Source organism: Protopterus annectens, chromosome 1.part0 (assembly GCF_019279795.1).
Source record: "Protopterus annectens isolate FY-2018-M chromosome 1.part0, PAN1.0, whole genome shotgun sequence".
Taxonomy (NCBI): domain Eukaryota; kingdom Metazoa; phylum Chordata; order Ceratodontiformes; family Protopteridae; genus Protopterus; species Protopterus annectens.
The window spans coordinates 883,339,330-883,363,474 of NC_056725.1; the positions used below are offsets into that span (position 1 = coordinate 883,339,330).

General features: G+C 36.5%; 1 protein-coding gene across 2 annotated transcripts in view; it reads left to right on the top strand.

The window, feature by feature from the left end:
• Positions 1-24,145, top strand: part of LOC122795620 (CD109 antigen-like) — a 647,366-nt gene that overhangs the window by 79,394 nt on the left and 543,827 nt on the right. For both annotated transcript variants that reach the window (XM_044063888.1, XM_044063895.1), the window contains exons 4-5: positions 8,466-8,690; positions 20,033-20,158. In XM_044063888.1, the coding sequence (XP_043919823.1) occupies positions 8,466-8,690; positions 20,033-20,158 (351 nt within the window). The remainder of the gene's footprint in view (positions 1-8,465; positions 8,691-20,032; positions 20,159-24,145) is intronic.

The following is a 24,145-nucleotide window of genomic DNA, read 5'->3' on the forward strand; positions in this document are numbered from 1 at the left end:
GGGTCTGCAACTGTCACTATCCAAAGATCCAGTCCTGACCCCTTACCCACCAAACTAAATTCATCGGAAGGCACAACAGCTATCTGACTCCTAAAATGGAGATAGCAGAGCATATACAGTTTCATATATAGTTATACTAAATATAAAATAACAAAGTGTATAAGAACAATACCTAACATATGTCCATAGTTGTGTTCCTGCATTGAGATTGCTTGATCACTCTCTGTGTGTTTGTGTGTGTGTTTGTGTGTGTGTGTGTGTGTGTGTGTGTGTGTGTGTGTGTGTGTGTGTGTGTGTGTGTGTGTGTTTGTTTGTGTGTGAGTTGTGCTGTAGAGTGTCCTTTAATCCTCAGAGTTACAGGAAGCCACTACAGCAGGGTGGAAGAGACACATGTGGCTCCAGAGCTGCAGGTTGCAGACCCCTGAGTTAGGATGATTGACGACAGTATGTGTATTGCACTTACGAACCTTGGGCCATGTACAGACTGTGGTAGATGCCATTGTTCTCAGTCCCATTCTATCTGATGTTACCTGCTACTCCAGTGTATGGTACCCTACTGGCTCACATGTCTGTAGGGCCAGACACACATGTGTCCCATACCACAGACAGACATTGGACCACATTTTGCCATGACCAGTGTATGTAGGGTCAGTGTATGAATGGCACATATGAGGATGGTGTTTATCAGACAGTCGTTACAGTGTCATATTAAGCTTGTGTATCATATGTGGCTGTGACTGCATTGAGACTGGATGTGGCTATGCATTTTCTCACAGGTGTTTGCTACACTCTTCTGTGACCTGCATGTCGAGCCCGCTATAATTGCAGGTACATGTGTATTGCCCCATACAATATGTAGTCCAGTGTTGTGGCAGTCTGCCTGTAGTTTGCCCAGTGCTTTGTGACATGCCTAGCAGCCTACTGTAATTATATACTGTGTGCTATGTTCCGTTATTTGCATGACATACTGCTGCCAGGCCAGCATAACTGTTGTGTATGTCTGACAAAGCAGTGGTATGCTGTACAGATGTATGTCACCATCTACTGGGTAGTATGTGGCCATGTGAACTCAGCACCACCAGGTATTATCAGTGTGCAACAGTTGCTAACTGCATGCAGCCTGCTGTGTAGTACTTTGGATAACCACTATTATGGCAACCCAGTACTATAAAATACTGGCTCACATTGTCCCTTAACCTTTCCAGTATGGGGGACATCCTTCCTGTATGTGGGCAGCAGTGTTACAGACCGCAGGTAGCAATATCTCTTACAGCAGGACTTGCAGACACAGGCCAACTACACATTTGTATAAGGTTCCAGACCTACAGACAGAGTGAGTAGTGTTGTTATGTGCATTGTATAGTGCTGGTCTTGCAGTGTTTGTGCGTACATAGTAGTTTAGGATGGAATTCAGTCTGTCTGCATAGCTCTCAACTGTGGGCCTATCCACATGATGGCCAGTGGATTGTCTGTTTGGTTTTGTCTGTGCACCACACAGGTCTTGTCCTAGATATATCAATGGCAGTCTATCTGTTGCATGCTATCAGTACATGACTACGTCCATTTGTGTTTCTGATGTCTTATTCCTGCATAAGGGTATGTTGCAACAAATTCTGTAACACCAGCAATTTCCATGGTGTATAACAGCAATATTGCAAATATGGCCCCGTGTTTCTGCCTCTGTCCTCCACATATATGGCAGGCTTTGTCCTGCTGTGATACAGTTAGGGGTTGTTAGGTAATGGCCTATCATTATTTACTGCTAGCATTCCTGCTATCATCCCAGTCATATCATGGACTCCCACAAAATATGTTGGTCAGGGATCATAATTGTGACAGATACACTGACATTACCACAGTTAATACATTTCCCCTAAGGCTTGACTACAGGATGTAATTGGAGGCTGCTGAACTACATCTGTATTGTTGATTGTTACGTATCCTGAAGGCAAATCCTTTGTCTACTGTTGTACTAATTGCAGGCCTTGGCCTGGACAGCATAGTATGTTATATATCCACATTGCTTGCATCTATTGTTTTGTGTGGGCCTTGCATTTATCACTGATTACATATTTCAAAATATATGTGCTGTAAGTAATGGCATACATTATTATATGGTACACAAATTAAGGTTTTCTGTGTATGCATACCTATGTGTGGTGTCATGTCCTTAGAATTGTGAGTGGGTATATGTGTAATGTAAGTATTCTCATTTGTGGGAATGGTTGCCACACTACATATTTCACGGGTGCCAGTTACAGGGCTTTTGGCTGAGGGATATACTTTGCACCCACTACTTCCACACTACATCTACATATGTATGGCTACTAATACCTTTTGTCTCTGTATATGTGTATATACCAATATATATATATATATATATATATATATATATATATCTCATATATATATATATATATATATATATATATATATATATATATATATATATATATATATATATATATATATATATAATTGTACTTTCCCCACCTAGCCTTCTACTCTCTCCACTCTAATTGTATTTCCATACTACTCCTATTTCCAACAATTATGCTTCCCTGGATTTTACTAATTCTTTATTGTTGTCTTGTGCATATAATGTAAATATTGTAAATAGTTTGCTTTGCTTTCCCTTTTTCCCCCTCCCTAACATTTATGCTTCATCTACATTCTGCCATAACAAAACTCGGATTCTATGTAACCTTTGAAACAACCATGTCAGTATATGACTCACATGCTATGTAACCACTGTACCTCATAATGTCACTGTATTACAATTTACCTGTATCCATAAACCTTAATTTTATCTGTTGTATCTTAATGTATCTCTATCCTTGAATCTTAATTTTTATCTGTTGTATTTTAATGTTTACTATGTAATGTGGTGCTTTTCTCCCCAGCCTCCACTGAAAACAGGCTCCTGAGCTCAGTGGACCACCCCGGTCATCAAACCGAAATAAATAACCAAACTGAAATAAAAAAAAAAAAAAAAAAAAAATATATATATATATATATATATATATATATGTATATATCTATCTATACATATATATATGTATATATATATATATATATATATATATATACACACACACATATATAGATATAGCTATATATATATATAGCTATAGATATATATATATATATATATATATATATATATATATATATATATATATATATACATATATATATACACATATATATATATATATATATATATATTCATCTTCTTCTTTCGGCTATTCTTGTTAGGTGTCGCCACAGCGGATCACCTGTTTCCATTTTTTCCTGTCCTCTGCATCTTGCTCTGTCACACCAACCACCTGTTCACCACATCCATAAACCTTATCTTAGGCCTTCCTCTTTTGCTGTTACCTGGTAGCTTCATCCTTAGCATCTTTTTCCCAATATACTCAGCATCCCTCCTCAGCACATGTCCAAACAAACGTAATCTTGCCTCTCTGACTTTGTCTCCAAACCTTCCAACCTGGGCTGACCCTCTAATATACTTATTCCTAATCCTGTCCACCCTCGTCACAACCAGTGTAAATCTTAACATCTTTAACTCTGCCACATCCAGCTCAAACTCCTGCCTTTTTGTCAATGCCACTGTCTCCAACCCATATAACATAGCTGGTCTCACTACCCTCTTGCAGACATTCTTACAGGTACTCGAATGTCACAAATCACTCCTGGCACTCTTCTCCACCCACTCCATCCTGCCTGTACTCTCTTCTTCACCTCTCTTCCACACTCACTGTTACTCTGAACTATTGACCCCAAGTATTTAAACTCATCCACCTTCGCTACCTCTACTCCTTGCATCCTCACCATTCCTCTTTCCTCCCTCTCATTCATACACATATATTCTGTCTTAATCCTGCTGACCTTCATTCCTCTTCTCTCTAGAGAATATCTCCATCTCTCCAGGGTCTCCTCCACCTGTTCCCTATTCTCACTACAGATCACAATGTCATCTGCAAACATCATAGTCCATGGGGACTCTGGTCTGATCTCGTCTGTCAACCTGTCCATCACCATTGCAAATAAGAAAGGGCTCATATATATACCTGAACATATTTGTCACTGTATAGATGTGTGTGCATATCTGCACCATTGTAATGTGTACTCTTTCCACATTGTACATTCTCTACGGTAGAATGACTTTTCTGCATGATATGTTACAGATATTGCCCTAGCATTTGTCAGGTGAACTGGCTTACTGTTAAAGCATTGTAGCTGTGTTGTGGAGGGTCCTGAAGTCAAGAACTGCATGTGCTGGATAATGGATTGCACAGCATATCTATTAGGGCTGTGGAGGGGGGTAACATAGCACTAATTACCAGGTATTCGTCATTTGAGCTCCCACCCCCATTAACAGTGCTTATGGTCTGTTATGTTGTAGTGAGTGGTTCAAGATTTTGTTCCCATGTGGAAATGCTATACACATCTCTGTCTGTATATTTATATATGTATATCTACATAATTATATATGTAAAACCCCTATATATGTATATATATATAAGTCACTGCTCGACAGAGGCACAGCAAAATAATGGGTATAGTTCCCCATACTAAAGGTGTGGCGTAAGCCACAAAACTATGGGCTAGGCTTGTAAATGCCCTCGGGCAGATAGCCTAGTATAAACCTATGAACCTATGAACCTATATATATATATATATATATATATATATATATATATATATATATATATATCTATATATATGGTTCTAGGTCATAAGATCGACAGCCACTCTCACCGACAACAAAAACATCGACACCACATTATTGACAAACCATAAACACGACACCTCACATGCCCGACAAACAAGTAACCGACGATCCACAAACACGAAACCCCACACACTGCACACACCACAATAACAACAATCAACTAACAAAACACATCCCTTATCCAAAACCACACACAGAACACAAGCACACCAAAATCCTCACAAACCCACACTAAACCTCACACACACAACTCGTCCAACCCTAACCCAAACCCTTACCCTAAGGTCCGTCACTATCGCACACTCAGCTAACCCGCCTAACCCTAACTCACTTAACCCACCTAACCCAAAAATACCACTACCGACACTTACATAACCCCTAACCCTAACTCACTTAACCCGCCCTAACCCAAAAACTGCCACTACCGCACTTACCTAACCCGCCTAACCCTAACTCACTTAACCCGCCCTAACCCAAAAATACCACTACCGCACTTACCCAACCCGCCTAACCCTAACTCACTTAACCCACCCCTATCCCCACAGACTGTCACTATCCACACTTACCTTAGTCGCACCCTAACGTCCGTCACCACGCATACTCACACAGCCTTCTTTCCAACTCACTATCCCTGGCGTCGGAGTTTTCATCCGTAGCATCGGTCTTCCGAGTGTCGATCATCTGGCGCCCGCTCATGCGTTGTCGGTTATCTCAGCTGTCGATCTTCTAACCTACACCCATATATATATATATATATATATATATATATATATATATATATATATATATATATATATATATATATATATATATATATATCTACGCACACATAAATATTAATATATTTATGTATCTATATACAATTTATGTTATATGATTATTTGTGAGTCATACATATACATACATATAGCTGTCTGTCTACATTTACAGATATATATTTCCCCATATGTCCATGCATAGTCGGCTCATAATTTTGGCCTGTACCTCATTCTCTTTACAAGTGACATGGATGATCTCAGGACTGAAGTCAGTAACTAATGCCTACACCTTTGTGTGTCAGACTTCATCTCCTTCAAAATATGTGTTTTACTACATATAACTGTTTAACTAGCTATGTTTTAAGTGTATAAGAGCAGTATTTGACATATATCCCTAAATGTACCCACATTTTGGCACACTTTGTCCAGAATTCTTGTATTAAGAGGTTGCGTGGTATGATAATACTACATTTCCTGTACTGTTGAATGATTGTGCTGGATGATATGTTTGTGAAAACAGCAGGGTTATGTGTAACTGCCATGGCTTAGTGGTAAATCATTTTGTATCCAATGGCCCATGTTCTGCCCAGCAACAAAATACACAGTCTTTACAAGGCCTAGGACACTGTACACCATACACAGAGTGATTAAGGCACTTTAAAGCAGTCGTAAGCGGGTGTGTGCGTATTTGCGTGGAGGTAAGCACTGCTAACTTTCGGTCATACTTTCTTCTACTCAGTTAGCTTCCATATTGCTTAATTTGTGTAGGCAGTGCTTACCCCTGTGTAGACACACTTAAACACGCTTACTAGTGCTTGCATATGCTTACTACTGCTTATTTGTGCTTAAACCTGCTTAGTAGTGCCTTACTCATTATGACACTGACACTTCACTTGTGCATTTCCTGCAGTAGTCTAGTTCATAAATATGTGTTATTTAGTGGGTTTTGCAACAACAACAGTGGTTATAATGTGCTTTGCCATGTAAAATAGACTGTGCTGCAGTGAGACTTGAACCAGGAAAGCCTGCTCATTCGATGGATGCTCTGCCCACTACACTATTGCTGTGGTGCTAAATTTGCATATATCTTCCATAATTTCATACCCATGGTTCCTTCCCCCACCCCCCGAGCTCCACATACACAACAACCATCCATTCTCCAGTTGCTAGCCCAGCCATACCATATCTCCACGCATTGCCCTCCCTCCACGTCTCGGCACTCATCCAGTATACTGTCTCGACCCAAGCTTCTTCAGGCTCTTCATCCATTTAGTCCATGTACATATGAGCCTTGCCTTGTTCATCTTTTGAGACATGTGTAGACAATCGTTTGACTCACAATTTGTGGTTCATCCTGCCAGGGACGGACCTGTTTTTCTGTCAAGATTAGACTTAGCTGGTCTACACTGTTTCTCCAACTGATAGCATCCTGCCAGGAGTTTGAGAAGCAGTGGTTTGCTCAAACACTTGCCCAGCCTCATCTCCTGGTTTCGTGGAACTGACGTCCCAGATTTGACATTCTACTGTATGTGTATCTGCCATGGCTTACTGGTAACTCACTTTGACTATAGTGTGCAGGGTCCAGGGTTTGCAACTTGTGAGTGCAGATTATTTTGTTGCTGGGCAGGATGAGAGCTGTTGGATACAGAGTGATTTAGACACTTTTAAGCAATTGTAAGCGGGTTTGCACTGGTTTGCGCAATGGTAAGCAATGCTAATCTCTGGTTACTGCTTCTTACACTCAGTTAGCTTCTACATTGCTTAACCAGTGTAAGCATTACTTACCGCTGTGCAAACAGGCTTAAACACACTTACTGCTGCTTAAAAGTGCTCACATATGTAATACAGAGAGAGAGAGGTATATATCTATTTAGTTATAGATATATATATACACACACACATACATCTACATATTTAGCTACATGTCCTGTAATGTTGAATGGTATTGCTGGATGCTATGTTTGTGGAAACATCAGGGTTACATATATCTGTGGTGGCTTAGTGGTAAATCACATTGGCTATGGTGTGCAGGCTCTTGGGTTTGAGCCTTGCAGGGGCTGAACACTGTTTACCGTCGTGCAAACAGACTTGCACCTGCGTATTTATCCTTACTACAGCTATATTTTATACAGTAATAATCTACTGGTTCTTTGGGAGGTGGTGAATTTGGCAAGTTTATGGGGTTATCATTCATTACGCAGCTTACTACTCCAGTTCACATATATATGTTATTTATGAGGTTATACAACTAAATATATGGATCATAACAGTATTTGACACAGAAATGGAATATATTGCTGTGGGACTTGAACCAGGATTGACTGCTCATGAGGCAAACACTCTGCCCACTACAATATTGCTGTACTGCTTCCTTTGCACATATCCTGCTTTTTATCCTCCTTTTGCTATTTCAGCTACATTAACCATAGCTAAGTGATGGCCCCGCCCGTGCACCTACAGTTAGCTTTAATTGGATTTTAAAAAAAAATAAAAGGGTTTCTTCTTTTAATTTATATGTCCTGTTGCTGTTGTACACATGGGGGACTCTTGGTGGGGATATGAGGACACCTATAAGCAATCTCTCTCATTTCTTAACAGCTTCTGCTGTTCTACATTGCAGGGGCATGTTTATTCTGCTCTCAGACATGCCCCATGCACTCATACATGCTCCATGTAAGCCTAGGAGCCTGGCCAGCATGCCTTCATTACTTTGCATGGCACGCTGCTATCTTGCTCCTAAATGGGTGCTTCCATGCAGGATTAAGCTAGTCCTGCACAGGAGGTTAGTGAATCCGGGGGAATGTTTTTCAAAAGGAATGTGGATTTGGAGGAGTCATAATATCTTAATGCACATTATTTTCTTCTTTTACATTTGTGGCATATTTTGAGGGACAGTCAGTGGACTGCTTATGGTGATGACAGGCAAACTTTACAAGAAAGTGACAATGTATTTGTCTTATTTTTAGATTTCAGCACCAAACACTAACCTCACATTGGTAATGAATGGAACTACAGGAAATGGAACATTATTTTCTTTGACAAAACAGTTAAAAACAGATTACAGATGGCCATCTATCTTTATACAGACTGATAAAGCTTCTTACAAAGCAGGACAACAAGTCAATCTCCGTATTGTGTCCATCTATAACAATCAGCAGCCTTACCAAGGCTTTATGAATATTACTATCCTGGTGAGTACTCTTTGAGTAAGTGTATATTATAGTTATGAACACAACCTATAATAGTGTTTAATGTGTTTTTGCTAGGATCGAGTAATATATGTATATTGAGTTTTAGTTAAAAGACAAATTAATGTTGATTTTACTTTAAGTTGCTTGCATATTTTGCTAGCTACTCTTGAAAAAAGCATTCATTTGGAAGAAAACAATTCCATGTATTACTTTGCCAGATGCTAGTGGTGCTAGTTTTTTTTTTTTTTCGAAGAATTTGTTTTTAACTATACACTGTTTCATTTCTTTGTTTACTTGTGCTAAAGGCAACAGTTTTTGTATCCCGTCAGGCACTGGAACTGAATTGTTTGATTTTAGAAGTGCTTTGTTATTATTTGCATATTGATTTTTGTTAGCAAATGTATTTAGAGTGACAGTTTCTATTTGAGAATAAATTGTTAAAATCATATATTTGATTTCTCAGTATATATTTAGAAAATAATGTTATACCTCACTGTGTGCTAAAGCAGTAATGTAAGTTGAATGCATGATCCTGATCTAAATACAGGATGTTGATATTTTAGTGGCAAGGGGCAGATAGTAGCTAGTGGAGTGACTGCATTATGAGAGTACTTGTGCTTATTTTAGTGATGCCTTGGTCATTCCAAAAAGCCTGGCTGCTTTGGTTACACATTTTACTCAGGATAACTGGATACCCTTGTAAGACCTTTACAGTATCTGATTGGTGGCAGCGTGGTTACCTTATAGTCTGGGCAGAGAGGACACAGCTAATAAATCTGTGCCAGCCTTTCCCAGGAGTGTGTGTGTGTGTGTGTGTGTGTGTGTGTGTGCGTGTGTGTGTGTGTGTGTGTGTGTGTGTGTGTGTATGTGGTGTGTGTGTGTGTCTGTGTGTGTGTGTGTGTGTGTGTGTGTGTGTGTGTGTGTGTGTGTGTGTGTGTGTGTGTGTGTGTGTGTGTGCATTTGTGTGAAAATCAAATAGGAAAAAGCAAAATTTCACCAACCAGAAGAGCAAACATTAGCAGCTAAAGCCACAGGTAAAAAAATCCAGTAAAATGCCATTTATTGGTAAGCGCTTTCATCAGGTTTAAAATCACCAAACTTCTTCAGACCAATACCCAGAAAAAAAAAACTGAAAATCAAATACCCAGGTGTGGTTGTGTCAGCTACTTGGAACTGGGACACAGTGCTCCAAAGTGAGTCTTGTTTGTTACAAGTATTCTCTAAAGGACCAGCCACAATGAAAGGTATGAAATATTTAATAATCAATAATAAAATAGAAAACATGAGAACACAATATCTAAGCACAATAAACACCAGGGTTTCAATCACAGGAGAAATAAAAATAACAAAGATGAACAGATTCAAACAGATGCAGAAAAACAATACTTAACTAATCTCACTGTATTTCCTAACTGTCTAATAAATAATATTCCTAGCTAACTTAATGCAGCAAGGCAAGATAGGATGTTGAGATGCTTACTTCCACAAAGCAAAGTGATGAGCTTCAAACTGACACTGAACTAACTCAAGTAACTGATCTGTGATAACTGACATATAGTTGTTATATTAGGTTCCAAACAAAACAAACTGCTTTGAGAGTTTCATTCTCTCAGTGCTGGTTCTAGAATGACATCACATTTGATCACCTGACTCTGGTATAACACACACACTCAGAGTTTTGCTAAGATCTGTTGCAGTATTTGAAAATTATAGAACAATTAAAAAAAATTCTACTCTTCCTTTCCTGAATTCCTTGTTTAAACATATACATTTAATCAGTTATACTAACACTGTCGATGCATTTTTAACACAAGCATCTGTACAAGTCAGTGTGACTGTCAAATGACACAAAATTATTTACAAAACTCCAGCTAGCTATGCTGGCATATATTACACATGCACTGCCCTATTCTCCCTGGCACAGATGGCAATACCTCACATCCTCACATTAGTATTTTACATCTGTTGAGAGTCTGGACCCTGATTCTCAAGTATTTTCTCACAATATGGGTTTTCTTTGAAAAGTAATTTAATTTCTTTTAGAAATTTATTGCCACAAATGATATATTATGGGGACAAAGCTCTTTTCCTGTTAAATAATTTAATAATGCTCACAGTGAGTGTGGAATATGGGTACCCTAAATCCAAGGAACTTAATGCTTATTGGTGAAATAGTGAGTGACATCCACACATAAATAAGACATTAGTGTTTTTACTAAAGCAACGTTTGGCTCTGTTTCTCAATCAGAAATAAGAGTGCTACACATTATATGAATTTTTGCATTTTTGAGATATGGAGTGCAATGTCACTATAAAAATCTTTAGATTAAAAACAAAGCTATAGCATTATATTTGTTACATCATGCCACCCTGAGTTAGAACAAATTAAATACAATTGTTTTGAATAATGCAGGGTCTTTAATATTGCATAGACTATGCAGATATGGTAAAAAGAAAATACATTCATTTCTAACTATAGCTGTTCTTTAATTGTGCTGAAGGCATACATCTAAACTGCCTCACATTTTACCTCATATTTTGCCGTGTCTCACATAAAGCTTTTGATTTTCTGGTAAGCCACTGATTATTGCAGTTAGTCAATGCTAAACATTACAGTTTTATACTTCTTCCAGTTTAGAAAATGCATGTTGATGCAAAACATGTTGCTGTATTAACTTTTTAAATATAAAAGTAATAGGTTTTGCAATATACAGGGTCAATCCAGGCTCCTTTGACCTGTTAGGTATATAGACTATCACAAAGTTTGCAGATGAGACTGTTGCTATCTACACACATGGGCAAGACTGCAGCAGTTACTTTAAAACTGTTTTGGGCATCACTCTTAGCTTATAGACACGTAACAGTAGGAACAGAGAGAAGAATACTTAGGTGAGAAAGGTCCAAAAGTTGTAAGATGTATTTAACACACAATAACTTCTGAAAAGGCAGTGAAGCTTGATTGTAAGGGAAGGGATAAGGTACATGGACAACAGTATTATGCAATAAATCTCATATAACAAGTTAATGTGATAAGGAAATACTAGACGAGTTAAACACAGAACTGTGTGATACTTACATTTATTAATCTTCCAGTATATGGTTAACCTGATTTTGTCTGTGGGGAAGACTGTAAAGCAGAGAGAGACCTAATCCTGGATAGAATGCTAGTCCATTCCAGAATACACACACACACACACACACACACACACACACACACACACACACACACACACACACACACACACACACACACACACACACACACATATATATATAATTATATGGTTCTACCTGACATAGTGAAACCACACAACACCGAGTATTCAAGCACATCAATAATGACAACAATTGAGTTTCAGACTTTATATCTTTCAAAAAATGTATGCTAGCATAAAACCTGTTATTCTATCAACTTTCTAAGTTTATAAGAGTAATATTTAAAATCTGTACCTATTTTGGCACGAACCCCATTACACTGTCCACACCACAATCACAATTATTAAAACACACACACATACAGGGACCCTGATTTTCCATTTCTGGAAACCACACACACTGAACACAAGCACACCAAAATCCTTACAAGCCCACACTAAACCTAGTACCCTAACCATAAATTGCATTTCTTCTCATGTTTGCTACTTGTAATACTGTTAGATTACTTCATTGAGTGTTCTGGTTTTTATTTAGTATATATGCACTAAACATTATAAAGACAGCAAAGACCAGAAATGACAATATAATTTCACAGGTATAATTCCCAGATTTCACTTCATAAAGACAGAATTTTGCTTTTTCATTTTGAAAACCATAAATCAAGAGTCCTTTCTTATAACCCATGCACGTCTACAGCTAACTGTCCAATTTAAATTATCACAAATTGACCTGTTGTCAATCTCCACACTTGGGGTGTGAAGAACCTGCCCATATAATAAAATTCATACTCACACAGCCTTAGTATATATTTGTAGTGTGTCATGTGGCGTTGGTGTTGTCATCCGTCGTGTCGGTCTTCTGCATTGTCGATGTTCTGCCACTCGCGATTCAAGTCGGTCTTCTTCGTTAGTCTTCTGGAGCTCAATTCCCCAATTGTCGGTAACTTCTGCGCTAGTGTACGAAGTCAGGTAGAACCCTATATATATATATATATATATGTGTGTGTGTGTGTGTGTGTGTGTGTGTGTGTGTGTGTGTGTGTGTGTGCTGTTCACTAAAAATAAAAATGTTCACAAATTGCAAATGTGAAACAAGTACAACCACGCAAAACACAATGTCCATCTTAAAAAAAAAAAAAACAAAAAAAAACTACAGTTAGTTTAAAAGAAAAAAGTAAAATAAAAAATGAAGTAAAGCGAAGTGCTGTATCTCCAAACCTACAGTTTGTTTAAAAGAAAAAAAAAGTAAAATAAAAAATGAAGTAAAGCAAATTACTGTATCTCCAAACCTACAGTTAGTTTAAAAGAACAAAAAAAGTAAAATAAAAAATGAAGTAAAGTATGCACTGAATCTCCCATCCACTTAAGAATTGCAAAGCTATCCTCTTAAATCAACCACTGGTAGAAACTACATTAATTTTTAACAAAATAAAAGAAAAATAGTGTAAAAATTTTAATTAAATAAAAATAAGATGCTGTCTGTAAATAACTAGTAATAAACAGCATTACCACCAAATGGGACTGATTTTAATGATCTAAACTAGGCTAAACTAAAAAAAAAAAAATAAATAAAATGAAGGCATTCTAGCATAACATTCACTATGCTATTAAAACAAATAGAAAAAATGGCATTACAAATAAATAAAAAGTGGGTTAGAAGTGAATTAGATAAAGTCCATTTTCGACTCCAGTTATAAAAATCGAAATCCTTGTTCTCTTGGCAGTTTACTGCAGCTCATTAAAATGAAAGAGAAACACTAATTCAAATCTAAAAAAGCAGGGGAAAAATGGATTAATGGAACACGTAATAGATTGACTTGAAACATCTTGACAGTAAAATTTGAGATCTTGTTTTCGAATTTTCTGCTTTGATACTTATCCTTTTAAAAATGCTGCTTGACTGTAACTGAAACAACCTTCAGCCAGTACTAAAAATAAATAAGTAAATAAATAAATTATAAATAAAAAAAAAAAAAAAAATATATATATATATATATATATATATATATATATATATATATATATATATATGATACTGAATAAAGAGCAAGAGCCAGAGCTTCCAGCCTCTCATCGTACATCTGGCGCTTTTGGTCTGTGATCTTTTTGGTTAGGAACCTTTGGAATCTTGTAAATTGTTTCATGTTTTGTGACAGGCATCTCTAAGAGGGCATTGTACTTGATAATAGGTCTGATCAATGCAGAGTATAAGGGAGTGATTAGCTCTTTAGATCTTGATGACATTCCTTTGTTAAATAAAAAGCTTTTCTGACAACTTTATTAGATGGTATTAAAGAAAAGTTCCCAGGTTCCTGACTTCATTTTAATTTTGTAATGGTATGTTATCTATACTGTATGAAAAGGGGAAGGTCATGTACTAAAAGTGATAACTCTTCTTTGCAGAGCAGATAGTTTGAATCAGTTTTTAGTACACCACGTGTTTACTAGAGACAGTTCATTCTGGAGGGTAGGATTGCCAAAGGGTGATTTAACATCAGCTCCTAATTTGTAGTAATGTGCAACCTTTGTTAAACAGAAAAAGAGAGGTTCCAGCACAGAGCCCTTAAGGACACTGCTGGTCACTTTTATACTTTTTTATGAGGCACCTGCAACTCATACTGTGTAGGTTCTTTCAGCTAATTTGTTATCAATTTTGCCATATACAGATTAGTTTATAAAGCGTTTATCTTCTTCATGACACCAACATGAGGAATGGTGTTAAAGGCCTTGTCCTGGTCAAGATATACTCTGTGCACCATATGGACACCTTCCACATCTTATGTAACACTTTCAAAGAAATTTGATATTGTAGTTTATGAGGTCATTTATATTCTACGTCATGGCTTTGCAGATGAGTCTTGTAAGACTGATAGCTCTGCAATTACTTGGATTGATTGTAAGACTCCCCCTATGGAGGTACACTGTATTGCACTACTCAATAGGGACAAAACCAATAGTGCAACTTAGGTTAAACCCTGTAAACAGTAGGTCTTCAAGGACATGTTTAGCACTTAATTTATCAAACAAACATATTGCCAGATCCCATGGAGGAAGATTTTCTTCTCTACTGCTAACATCAGCCACTGCTCATCATTCACTAGGTCATCTGGACTCGACACAGCCTCCACCAGGTTCCTCCTGGCTAATGTCCAGGGATGGTGAGGAGATTGAGGATATCACATCATATTGGGTGCAGAGGAGTATGTCCTAATTCCCACCCACTTACAGCAGTCTTATAAGCTGACCATGAATGCTGTCCTTATGAGGTGCATATGAGTTTCTGTGCATGAACGATCCTGACTAAATTTCTCAGTGCTTCTCGATGAAGCCCACCTGGCCTATATGGTAATAATTGCAGAGTGCCTAGGCAACCTCCATCTTACTATGACAGATGAGCTGATATTTATTGCTCACTCCCATTTACCCCCTGCAGCCCTGCCAGCCCTCATGCTATTAACTTGAATACAGGTTGTCTGGATCAGAAGTAATGGTTTTATCCCTCTGCACCCCAAAGCAGCTTATGAAAGAACTATTTTTTGTCTTGTGTAGCACTTTCAGTAAATGATCTTTATTGATAGTTTAGTTTCATAGTTTCTTTTCATAGTTTACTAGTACAGTGTATGAATCACACAAGGCCAATCAGAACACAGATTCAAGATTCAAAGAACAAACCATCTGACCCATCCATGCATCCGGTGATACATACATATATTATTCTATAGCCATACCATGGGGATAAATTAATTTTGTTGTTAAGTAGTATTCCATTTTTCATTTCTAAATGTAAAATAACTACCTCTAGAGGGGAATCTAGTTTGATGCAGTTTGATATTAAAAACACTTGAAGTTTTTCATCATAAAAAGCCTTAAAGGCCAAAATTAGCTTGCCCTGCAACTGCCTGCAAGTAATTGAAAATGTTTTAGCAACTTTAATCTAAAATTATAAGGAAATATCCTATATGATAAAATTTTCTAGGTATATTCCCTTGAACAGATTCCTGGAATAGCATGTTGCACCTATTGTACAGGCAGAACAAGCAGTGATATTGTATTACTGGCCTTATATATGAAACAAATGCTTTTGCTACACTGCCCCTTGTTGGAATGTTCTTAAATGTTAATCTCACAATTCCCTTAGCTTTACCTTTGATTGCTCAGGCATGGATTTTAAACTTAAAATTGTTACTTATCATGATCCTTGTACTGTTTTAATTCTTTTAAATTATAATTACTCATACTCATATTGATCTTTGGTGAATGTTTACCAAAGAATATCACTCCAGAATCACACTGATTAATGTGTAAGCCTTGCTTGTTCAACCAAGTAAGTGCTATGTTATGAAAGTCATTACATTTTTCAGTATCACTATTTTATCCCCATTTTAATATCATCTGTGTATTTCATAATGCAGAAGCTGGTGGACTGAGGAAACAGAAAAAATACAGTACTAAACCAAACAGAGACCAACACAGACCACTGAAGAGCACCAGCCTTGATCTTTTCCCAGTTTGAGAAGTCTGTTTTGATCATCGCTATCTGGTACCTCACATATAGCCAGTTGTGGATCGAATCAGTTTTATATCGGTTATTAGAAAGTTGCTTCATTGAGTTAATAATGATATTGTGCAGTACAGTGTCCAAAGCTTTAGACAAGTCCAGATATATAACCATTAGTGTGATTCCTCAAACCTTAGACTTATACAATTCCCCTAAGTTGATAAATGTGGATCTAGTGAGTCCATGTTGATACAAATCATTTGAGGGTCCTAAAGATTGCCCCACCCATAATAGCCAGAAGGCTTCTCTCAAAACTCTCTCCAATTAGTGAAGTTATCTAATGGGCCTATAGTTCTTTATCTTATCAACAACACCCTCTTTATGGATGGGCTCCATATAAGCCATTCTACAGCTTGGAGGGACAGCACTGGATGTTTGCTAATAACATATTGAACAAGTTGGTAATGCTGTCTAGTAAATGACTTGTGAACTCTGTCCAAAAGATAATCTGGTATATGGTCTGGTCCAGGCCTGCAATCACTTTTTGTGCTTCTTAATGCTTTTGAATTAAATCAGAAGTAAAGACAGCTGTCCATGTAACACTAATTGTTTTATCCCTTTCCACTATCTTGTGACAGACTAATGTTTTGCTGATTTTAACACAATGAACATTAAAGATGTTTTCCAGTATTGCTACTTTCTTTACAATCTCCTTTTCAGTATAAGACCTATGCTATTAGTTGTCTTTTGTGAATGTTTACATAGAAGAAAACAACTTCTTGTTATTACCAGCTTCATTGAACTTATTTTTTAATCATATTTTTGCATGCTGTACGGATTTGTTTTCCAGTTCGCACTTGCCAGGTTCTAGGTCTTTTTTGTGACCAAAGTATTGTATTTTGGTGAAGAAAACGCCAAATTGACAGCAAACCAAAAAAACAACTTCGCTTTAATCACTTTTAAACGCACAAAATAAGAACGTTTTTTGTCCTGCTAAAATGGTAGAAGTTCTGCCATTTTAGCAGGACGAAAAACGTTCTTATTTTGTGCGTTTAAAAGTGATTAAAGCGGAGTTGTTTTTTGGTTTGCTGTCAATTTGGCGTTTTCTTCACTAGTTTGTTTTTTCGTTTATGGATTATTAGCGAAAGTATTGTATTTTCTCCATACTTGTTATTTTCTTCCTTTAACTTTCAACATTCTTAACTGAATATATTTGAAGCATGAAGACTGATTTTATTATTCTTAACCTTAACGGCCTTCTTACAGTTGCTTACGTGTTGGTGACAGTTATGTGCTAAAACTTTCCATGACTTGCTTATTAAATTTCTGCTCACTAAATCCTTTCCAGTGTTCTTAACCTTTGTTATTAAGTCTGGATTAAACATCTTAGTTCTGTCATAAGTTAAGTTTACTGATGTAGAAATCAGCCTAATCAAACAATAATAAAGAAAAGAGAAGGCCAAACCCCTAAAGGACTGAGATGGACTATGTTGAAACTATTCTTACGGAACATTGGTTATTAACAAGTTAATTGTGTTGCTTTGTCTGGTAGGAAAATCAATTTGCTGCACAAAGTTTTTTTAAAGAAAGTGTGTCACAAAATTCCTCTTCAACAATTGTGAACTGAGTGTTTTTCATCAATTTAAGGAAAGTTAAAGTCACATAGTGGAATTAAATGATCTAAGTACAAACTACTCACAAGGAAATTGATACACTCAAACTGGTATAACATTCTGAGCTTATCACTTTTATATACCCCATAATCCTCAGTAAATTCCTTTCACTGGGTTTCATAAGTTTACACTGGATGGATTCCTTAGGGCTATCTGCCAATAAAACTCTTGAAGGAATGTTGTTCATAACAAAAAACTACCCCAACACCTCACCTAAAAATTCTCAGACAATCATAACCAGGAAGAGCGATTCTTTCACACTGATGGAGCTCAATAACAGCAATCAAAGAACATTTGAATTCATAATGCAGTGCTGCTAGGTATTTCAGGGTGGGGGTTCAGATACCTCAGGGTAGAAAGTCTCAAGGGTGAAGTAGGCACTGTTTATTAAGTCTAAATAGGTGGCAATTGCAAACAAGTTCATAACAAGCTCAGAGCAATATTAAGTATTGTTTCTTAATCTTCTAATGTTACCAGAGAAAGCTTTATATGTATCTTTGGCTTCAGAAGCCAGCCTCAGTTTGTGGACACCTTTACTGGACCTGACACTATCAGGCTGATAGTGGCAGCAGCTATTTAATCGGTTATTGAACTCAATTCTGTTTAACTTGTATCTTGACATCAGTAGATGAAAATGAAGGATTCTGCTCAGGACCAGTGTCTTATTTGCATTTGCAACATACATAGAAGGTTTCTGTTTATTTATTTAATTTATTTAACATTTTTGACCTGGTAAATGGATTGGTCTGAACATCCTTTTTAGCCACAACCTGTACTGTTCTGACAGGAACAAAATACACAATACAAATTATATAAATTAAACAAGCAGAATACATAAAATGCAGCACAGTATTACTACACATGATGGAAACATTATAAGCAATTAAAATGAAAATACCCTAACTGAAAAAAGCATACCTAAGCAAACCTTTGCTAGCATTAAGATTGTTTGGTTGAATTACATAGTAGAGTATACGTCTTAGCATTAAGAAAGGTAATGTCAGGTAGTACAGTATTTATAATGCTAATGTTCTGGCATGTCTCTGCATGTCTTTTAGGATTGTACATCTCATGTTTTTTATTCTCACATGTAGTACTGACATGTCATAGTCATATTTGTCAGAGTTAGGGTTTAACCCTTGTAATGCTAGCAAGCCTGGTGTCTGAAAGACTTATTGTAGCCCTACTTACTAGGTTTACAAATTGACAATAAATATATAAGTAAACTAATTAGTTAATGCAATATTAAGAGCATTTATAAAATAAATGCATTTTATTGAAAATATTAACAATAAAAGGACACAAACAAGTGTAACTAACAACAATCAAAAGGAGTAATTGAAAAAAAAAAAGCCATTTTTAACAAAGTAAAACAAAGTTGTCAGTCATGATACTGATGGTCTACGTTAGCAGACAGATGAGACTAAAAGAAAAGAAAAGGTGCAATGTACTGCATATTGTTGGGATATAGGCTAATTTGCATAAATACGCCTTATCAGAAACAAATATATTGACATTTGTATGGCCGGAGTACTATTTTAAGTCGGAAGAAATTATGAAATATTACTGGTTATTGGGAGTGATGTAAGACTGATGGGACTGCAATATATGATTTAAAATGTAGGTTATTTTCTGTTTCTGTCAGCACCTGCTTTTAAGTTCTGTACATAGCATCTGTGTTAGAATACATTACCATAAAGAATTCAGAATCAATATTCCTTACTTTCATATTATGTCTCCTTCATTTTTTTACTGATGCTGTAATTTAATTTATTATGTTTTCTGAAGCACTAAAATGAAATGACTACTTTCACCTTTTGCTTATAAAAAATTACATAAAATTGTAAGACACTATTTTCCTTTGGTTTTTATTATTTACTTGTTTTTTACTTTCTACATGTTTTCTGTGGATCATTGAGAGAATGGATTATATAAATGGAACTTCAATTTTCTATTTTTTTTTTTTACTAATGCTGAAATGTTGCAAAATTCTGAATAATCATTTTGTTTCTGCAGGACTCAAAAAACAGGTTTATGCAGGAATGGACTGAAGTGCAGTCGGTGATGGGAATGATTTCAAAGCAGTTCCAGTTGTCTAGCGAGCCTCCCACTGGTGACTGGACAATTAAAGTTACCAATAATGTGAGTATATATATCAAAATTAAGTGTTTTCTAAAAATAGTACATTGTCTTGTTGAAATTAATATTTTAAGTCAGTTAGACATAAAAAGGTATTACATTTTGAGAAAATGAAGACATTTGGTTTATATCTTCAGTATAACAGTGCCAACATATAATCAAATATTCTAATTGAAAAAAACATAAATTAAATTAGTTCTTCCATTCTGAAGTTTTCTGCTAAATATTCCCTACACAGCTACTGATATGTGAATCAGAATAAGTGTTGATTTTTAAGAATAAGTGAAATTATAAATGACAAGAAGCTTGTATAAATAAGTATTACATAATACATGTTTGCGGATATTTGAAATTAAGTGTTCTGCAATCACGTACAGTTTATACATAGCATATTGAGCAATAACAACATTGGGAGCTTACATTATGTACATACCATTATGTGCTTATTTAAATTTGTTTACTGGAGAGAGCACTGTTCAGTTCTGACTAATTTCAGTCTTAAAATATGCACCACAATTAACAGTCAAACCACTATGTAAACTACGTTTAGTTTCCTCACTTTTGTCCTCCGTATCACCTTGGAAATGATAAAGAATGTGAGTAACAACATAATCAAGACAGCAATGGTGCAGTTTTATAATACAGCATTCATATTTCTTCATACGTACATGGGTTATAGCTGTAATGATACTGATAGTATAAAGTGATACATAAAAGGAAAGATGGAGAGGTGAGAAGAATAACAGAATGGCAAATTCAAAGCTTTATCAAGGTTATATGCCCAGACGGGTAGCAAGTGCATTTGGTCTTAGTTTTGAGATGTGACTTAAGCACTGAGCAGAATTAGGGGTAGGAAGAGTTATCTTTCAGCATAGATGGGAGTGATACACAGAGTTTAGGGTCTAGAACTTAGAATGACTGGTCATTAGTAAGTAGGTTGCATTGAGTTATTTGCAGTAGAGCACCTGAGTGATTATGGTTTCTTAGGCTGTATGAGGTGGTTTATCTAATTAGTTTAGATGTTAGAGAAGGGAAAGTGCTTTTACAGAAGATGGGACAACTGTGGACCAAGGAGTTTAATCTTTGATGAAGTGGGAATCATTAGCAATGATGTTCATTTTTAGGGGAGTCAGTGATAAAGTGATAGATTTTGTTAGAAATGGAATGAATGGTTGTAATTTGTTTTTACAGGAAGCAGCGACAAGATGACCTGGATATTCAAGTTGTAGGTGAAAAATTCCTTTACCCATTGCTGATCTGAAGTAGTTGGAATGAAAGGATGAGATTTTATTAGCCAAGACGAGGAGGAAGTTGACCTTTTTATATGTGCTGTTGAAATGTTCACTGAACCTAAGTGGAGGATGTAGTCAAAGTCCAAGATATTTCAAAGTGGGAACATTTTCTAATAGAATGTATTTGTTATCCAAAATTATGCAGTGATTTTGGGTTCTGGTAAGCTTCCATTTGGCATCAAAACCCAAAGCTTTTGTTTTTAATGAGCTGAGAATGAAGTTTTTCTTCTCAGTACATTGATTGAGGGACTGAAAATCTTCTTGCACTTCAAGCTGTAAAGAATTTAGAGGGGACCATATCATCTGTGTATAAAAGAAAAATAATTTGAGGGAGTTTGATTATGCAGACAGAAGAAAAAAAACTGGTGCAAGAATAGAGCCTTGTGGGACACTTTTAAGTAGAGGAATAAGTAATAGAAATTTGGGCAGGTTAGGTGTAATGGTCAAGGTCTTCACCTCATAGACACAAGGTACAGGCTTTGATTCTGACCTCAGTTTATTGGCTAGACTTAAAATAGCCCTTAAGTGTAGTATGGACCTATGAACCTATAGTGTTAAATTTGATTGTGAGGTGATGATTAATAAGATAGCTGTAAAATCAAGGGATAGTATCAGAGATGGAACCTATTTCAGTGACTGTAAAATTGTTTACCAGATAAAATTGTCTAGTGAAGTCAGTAAAAATAGCACCAGATAGTATACTTTTATGCAGCCGCATGAAAATGTCACCTGTAAAGGACCATAAGTTGATGTAAGTGCTCTGACCAGAAAGGAAAGCCATGCTGGTTTTGTGACAGTAGGTGGCACTGGCTGAGGTCATTTGAGAGTTGTAGGTAAATGATTTTCTCCAGGAGGTAACACAAAGAGGAAAGGATAAAAATGGACTGATATTGGGAGGACATATTAGGATTTTTTTGCTTAGGAAGAGGTTTGACACTGACAGTTTTTCATATACTTGGCACACTAGTGTTAGGGAATCAGAGATGTTTTGGTATATGCTTGAGATTTATTGACATATATTTATTTATTTATATATTTGCTGAGATATGTTGATATTTGTTGATATTTAGAGAGGCAGAAATGTGTTGGATTGGCTTCATGATGAGATCTCAGCAATGAAAGATGAACCAAGGGTGGAGATTTTCTGTACTGGGAGGACTACCAGAAAGTGGTGTGATGTCTATGGATGAGATATGAATGAAGCAGAAAGGAGGGATGAATTCAGGTGGAGAAGGGTCAGTGGAATATGTTATCAGGGTTGCTGTGGAGGTTGGGCATATCACTAAAGTCTTTAAGGAAGTCTTCTGCCAAGAGAGTGATCGATATAGACTGTGGTGAGGTGGGTAGGTTATGAACTATTAGATTATTAACCTCTTTCTAGAATTTTGGGAGTGTGTATGTTAAGGAGTTTTGATGGCTGATCATCGTTTGAATTGTATGCCATCTAATGTTGTTTTAGCAAGATTTCTTAGGGTAATGAAATATTCCTTAGTTGTGGGATTATATTTCCAGTAGTGTCAGGCTTCATTCCTGAGATCTAGAAGGGTTGAAAGTTCATATGTCAATCACTGTTTGAGTTTAGTTTAGCATAACCTGCAGATTAGTGGAAGACATGAGTCCTGAATCTGTGTTGAAAGAATAGTGAAGAGCCTGGCTACCTGGTGTGGAACTTAGACCTGCAGACCAGTCAGTCATAAATAACCTGGTCATAAGGTGGGAGATATTTGAGTTAGATTTAGATGTGAAGGTAATTAGATTTAGGTGGAATCTTTGGGAAGGGGAGAAGAACAGAGAAGTTAATGGGGCAGTGATTATTAAAAGATGGGAATACAGTGCAAGGTCAAAGATAATGGGAGGTTTGTTTGTAATATTGAGGTCAGTTAAGGAATAATGAGGAATGGGCCTTGTGGGTTTAATTAACTTGCTGAGTTAAATATATTTCAGTCAGAAAGTCTGAGACATCAATGTGAGAGGGGTTCAGAAGATTGAAGTTAAAGTCATCCGTGATTATTATATGTTTGTTATTTAAGGAGGAGGTTATTGTTTTTATTAGTTTTTTTGTTTTTTTTAAGGAGGTTGGTGTGGGTAAGCAAGCAACTGCTATTTGCAGAGTAACATTTTTGGGAAATTTTACATAGGACATGCTATAATTAATAACAACACTTACAACTATAAACTTACCCATACTAACTTCTTGTATAAATTAGATCTTGACATAACAGCAGAAATTAAGACTGTGCAATGTTATAGGTATCTACATATCAACCTTGCATGTATATTGTGTGCATTGAAATAACAGAAATTGGAGCTGTACAAATCACAGTCTCCTTTGTATGAATCTATCTAGTAGGTTAATTTTGCTTTATCCCAATTAAGGCCATTAAATGGTGAGGTCTAACCTATATGTAAATGTGCATTTAAGTAGCAGTGCAAACACAGGATAGGAGAGGGATGGATATGTCTCTTACTATATATTGCAGTTTGCTAAAAAGGGAAATGGAGTTCGCATATTACCATCATGCCAATGCATGCAGATTAAGTTGTGACACTTCAGTAGTTGGCAGAGTAAAAGGTAAGTGAATTACCTAGTCTGTCTCTTTACAGTTAATCATCTACACAAAAGATATAACTACAAGTACATGCAAGAGTATGGGAAATAAGATGACACAAAAACAGAGATTTGGGGAAAACATTAAAA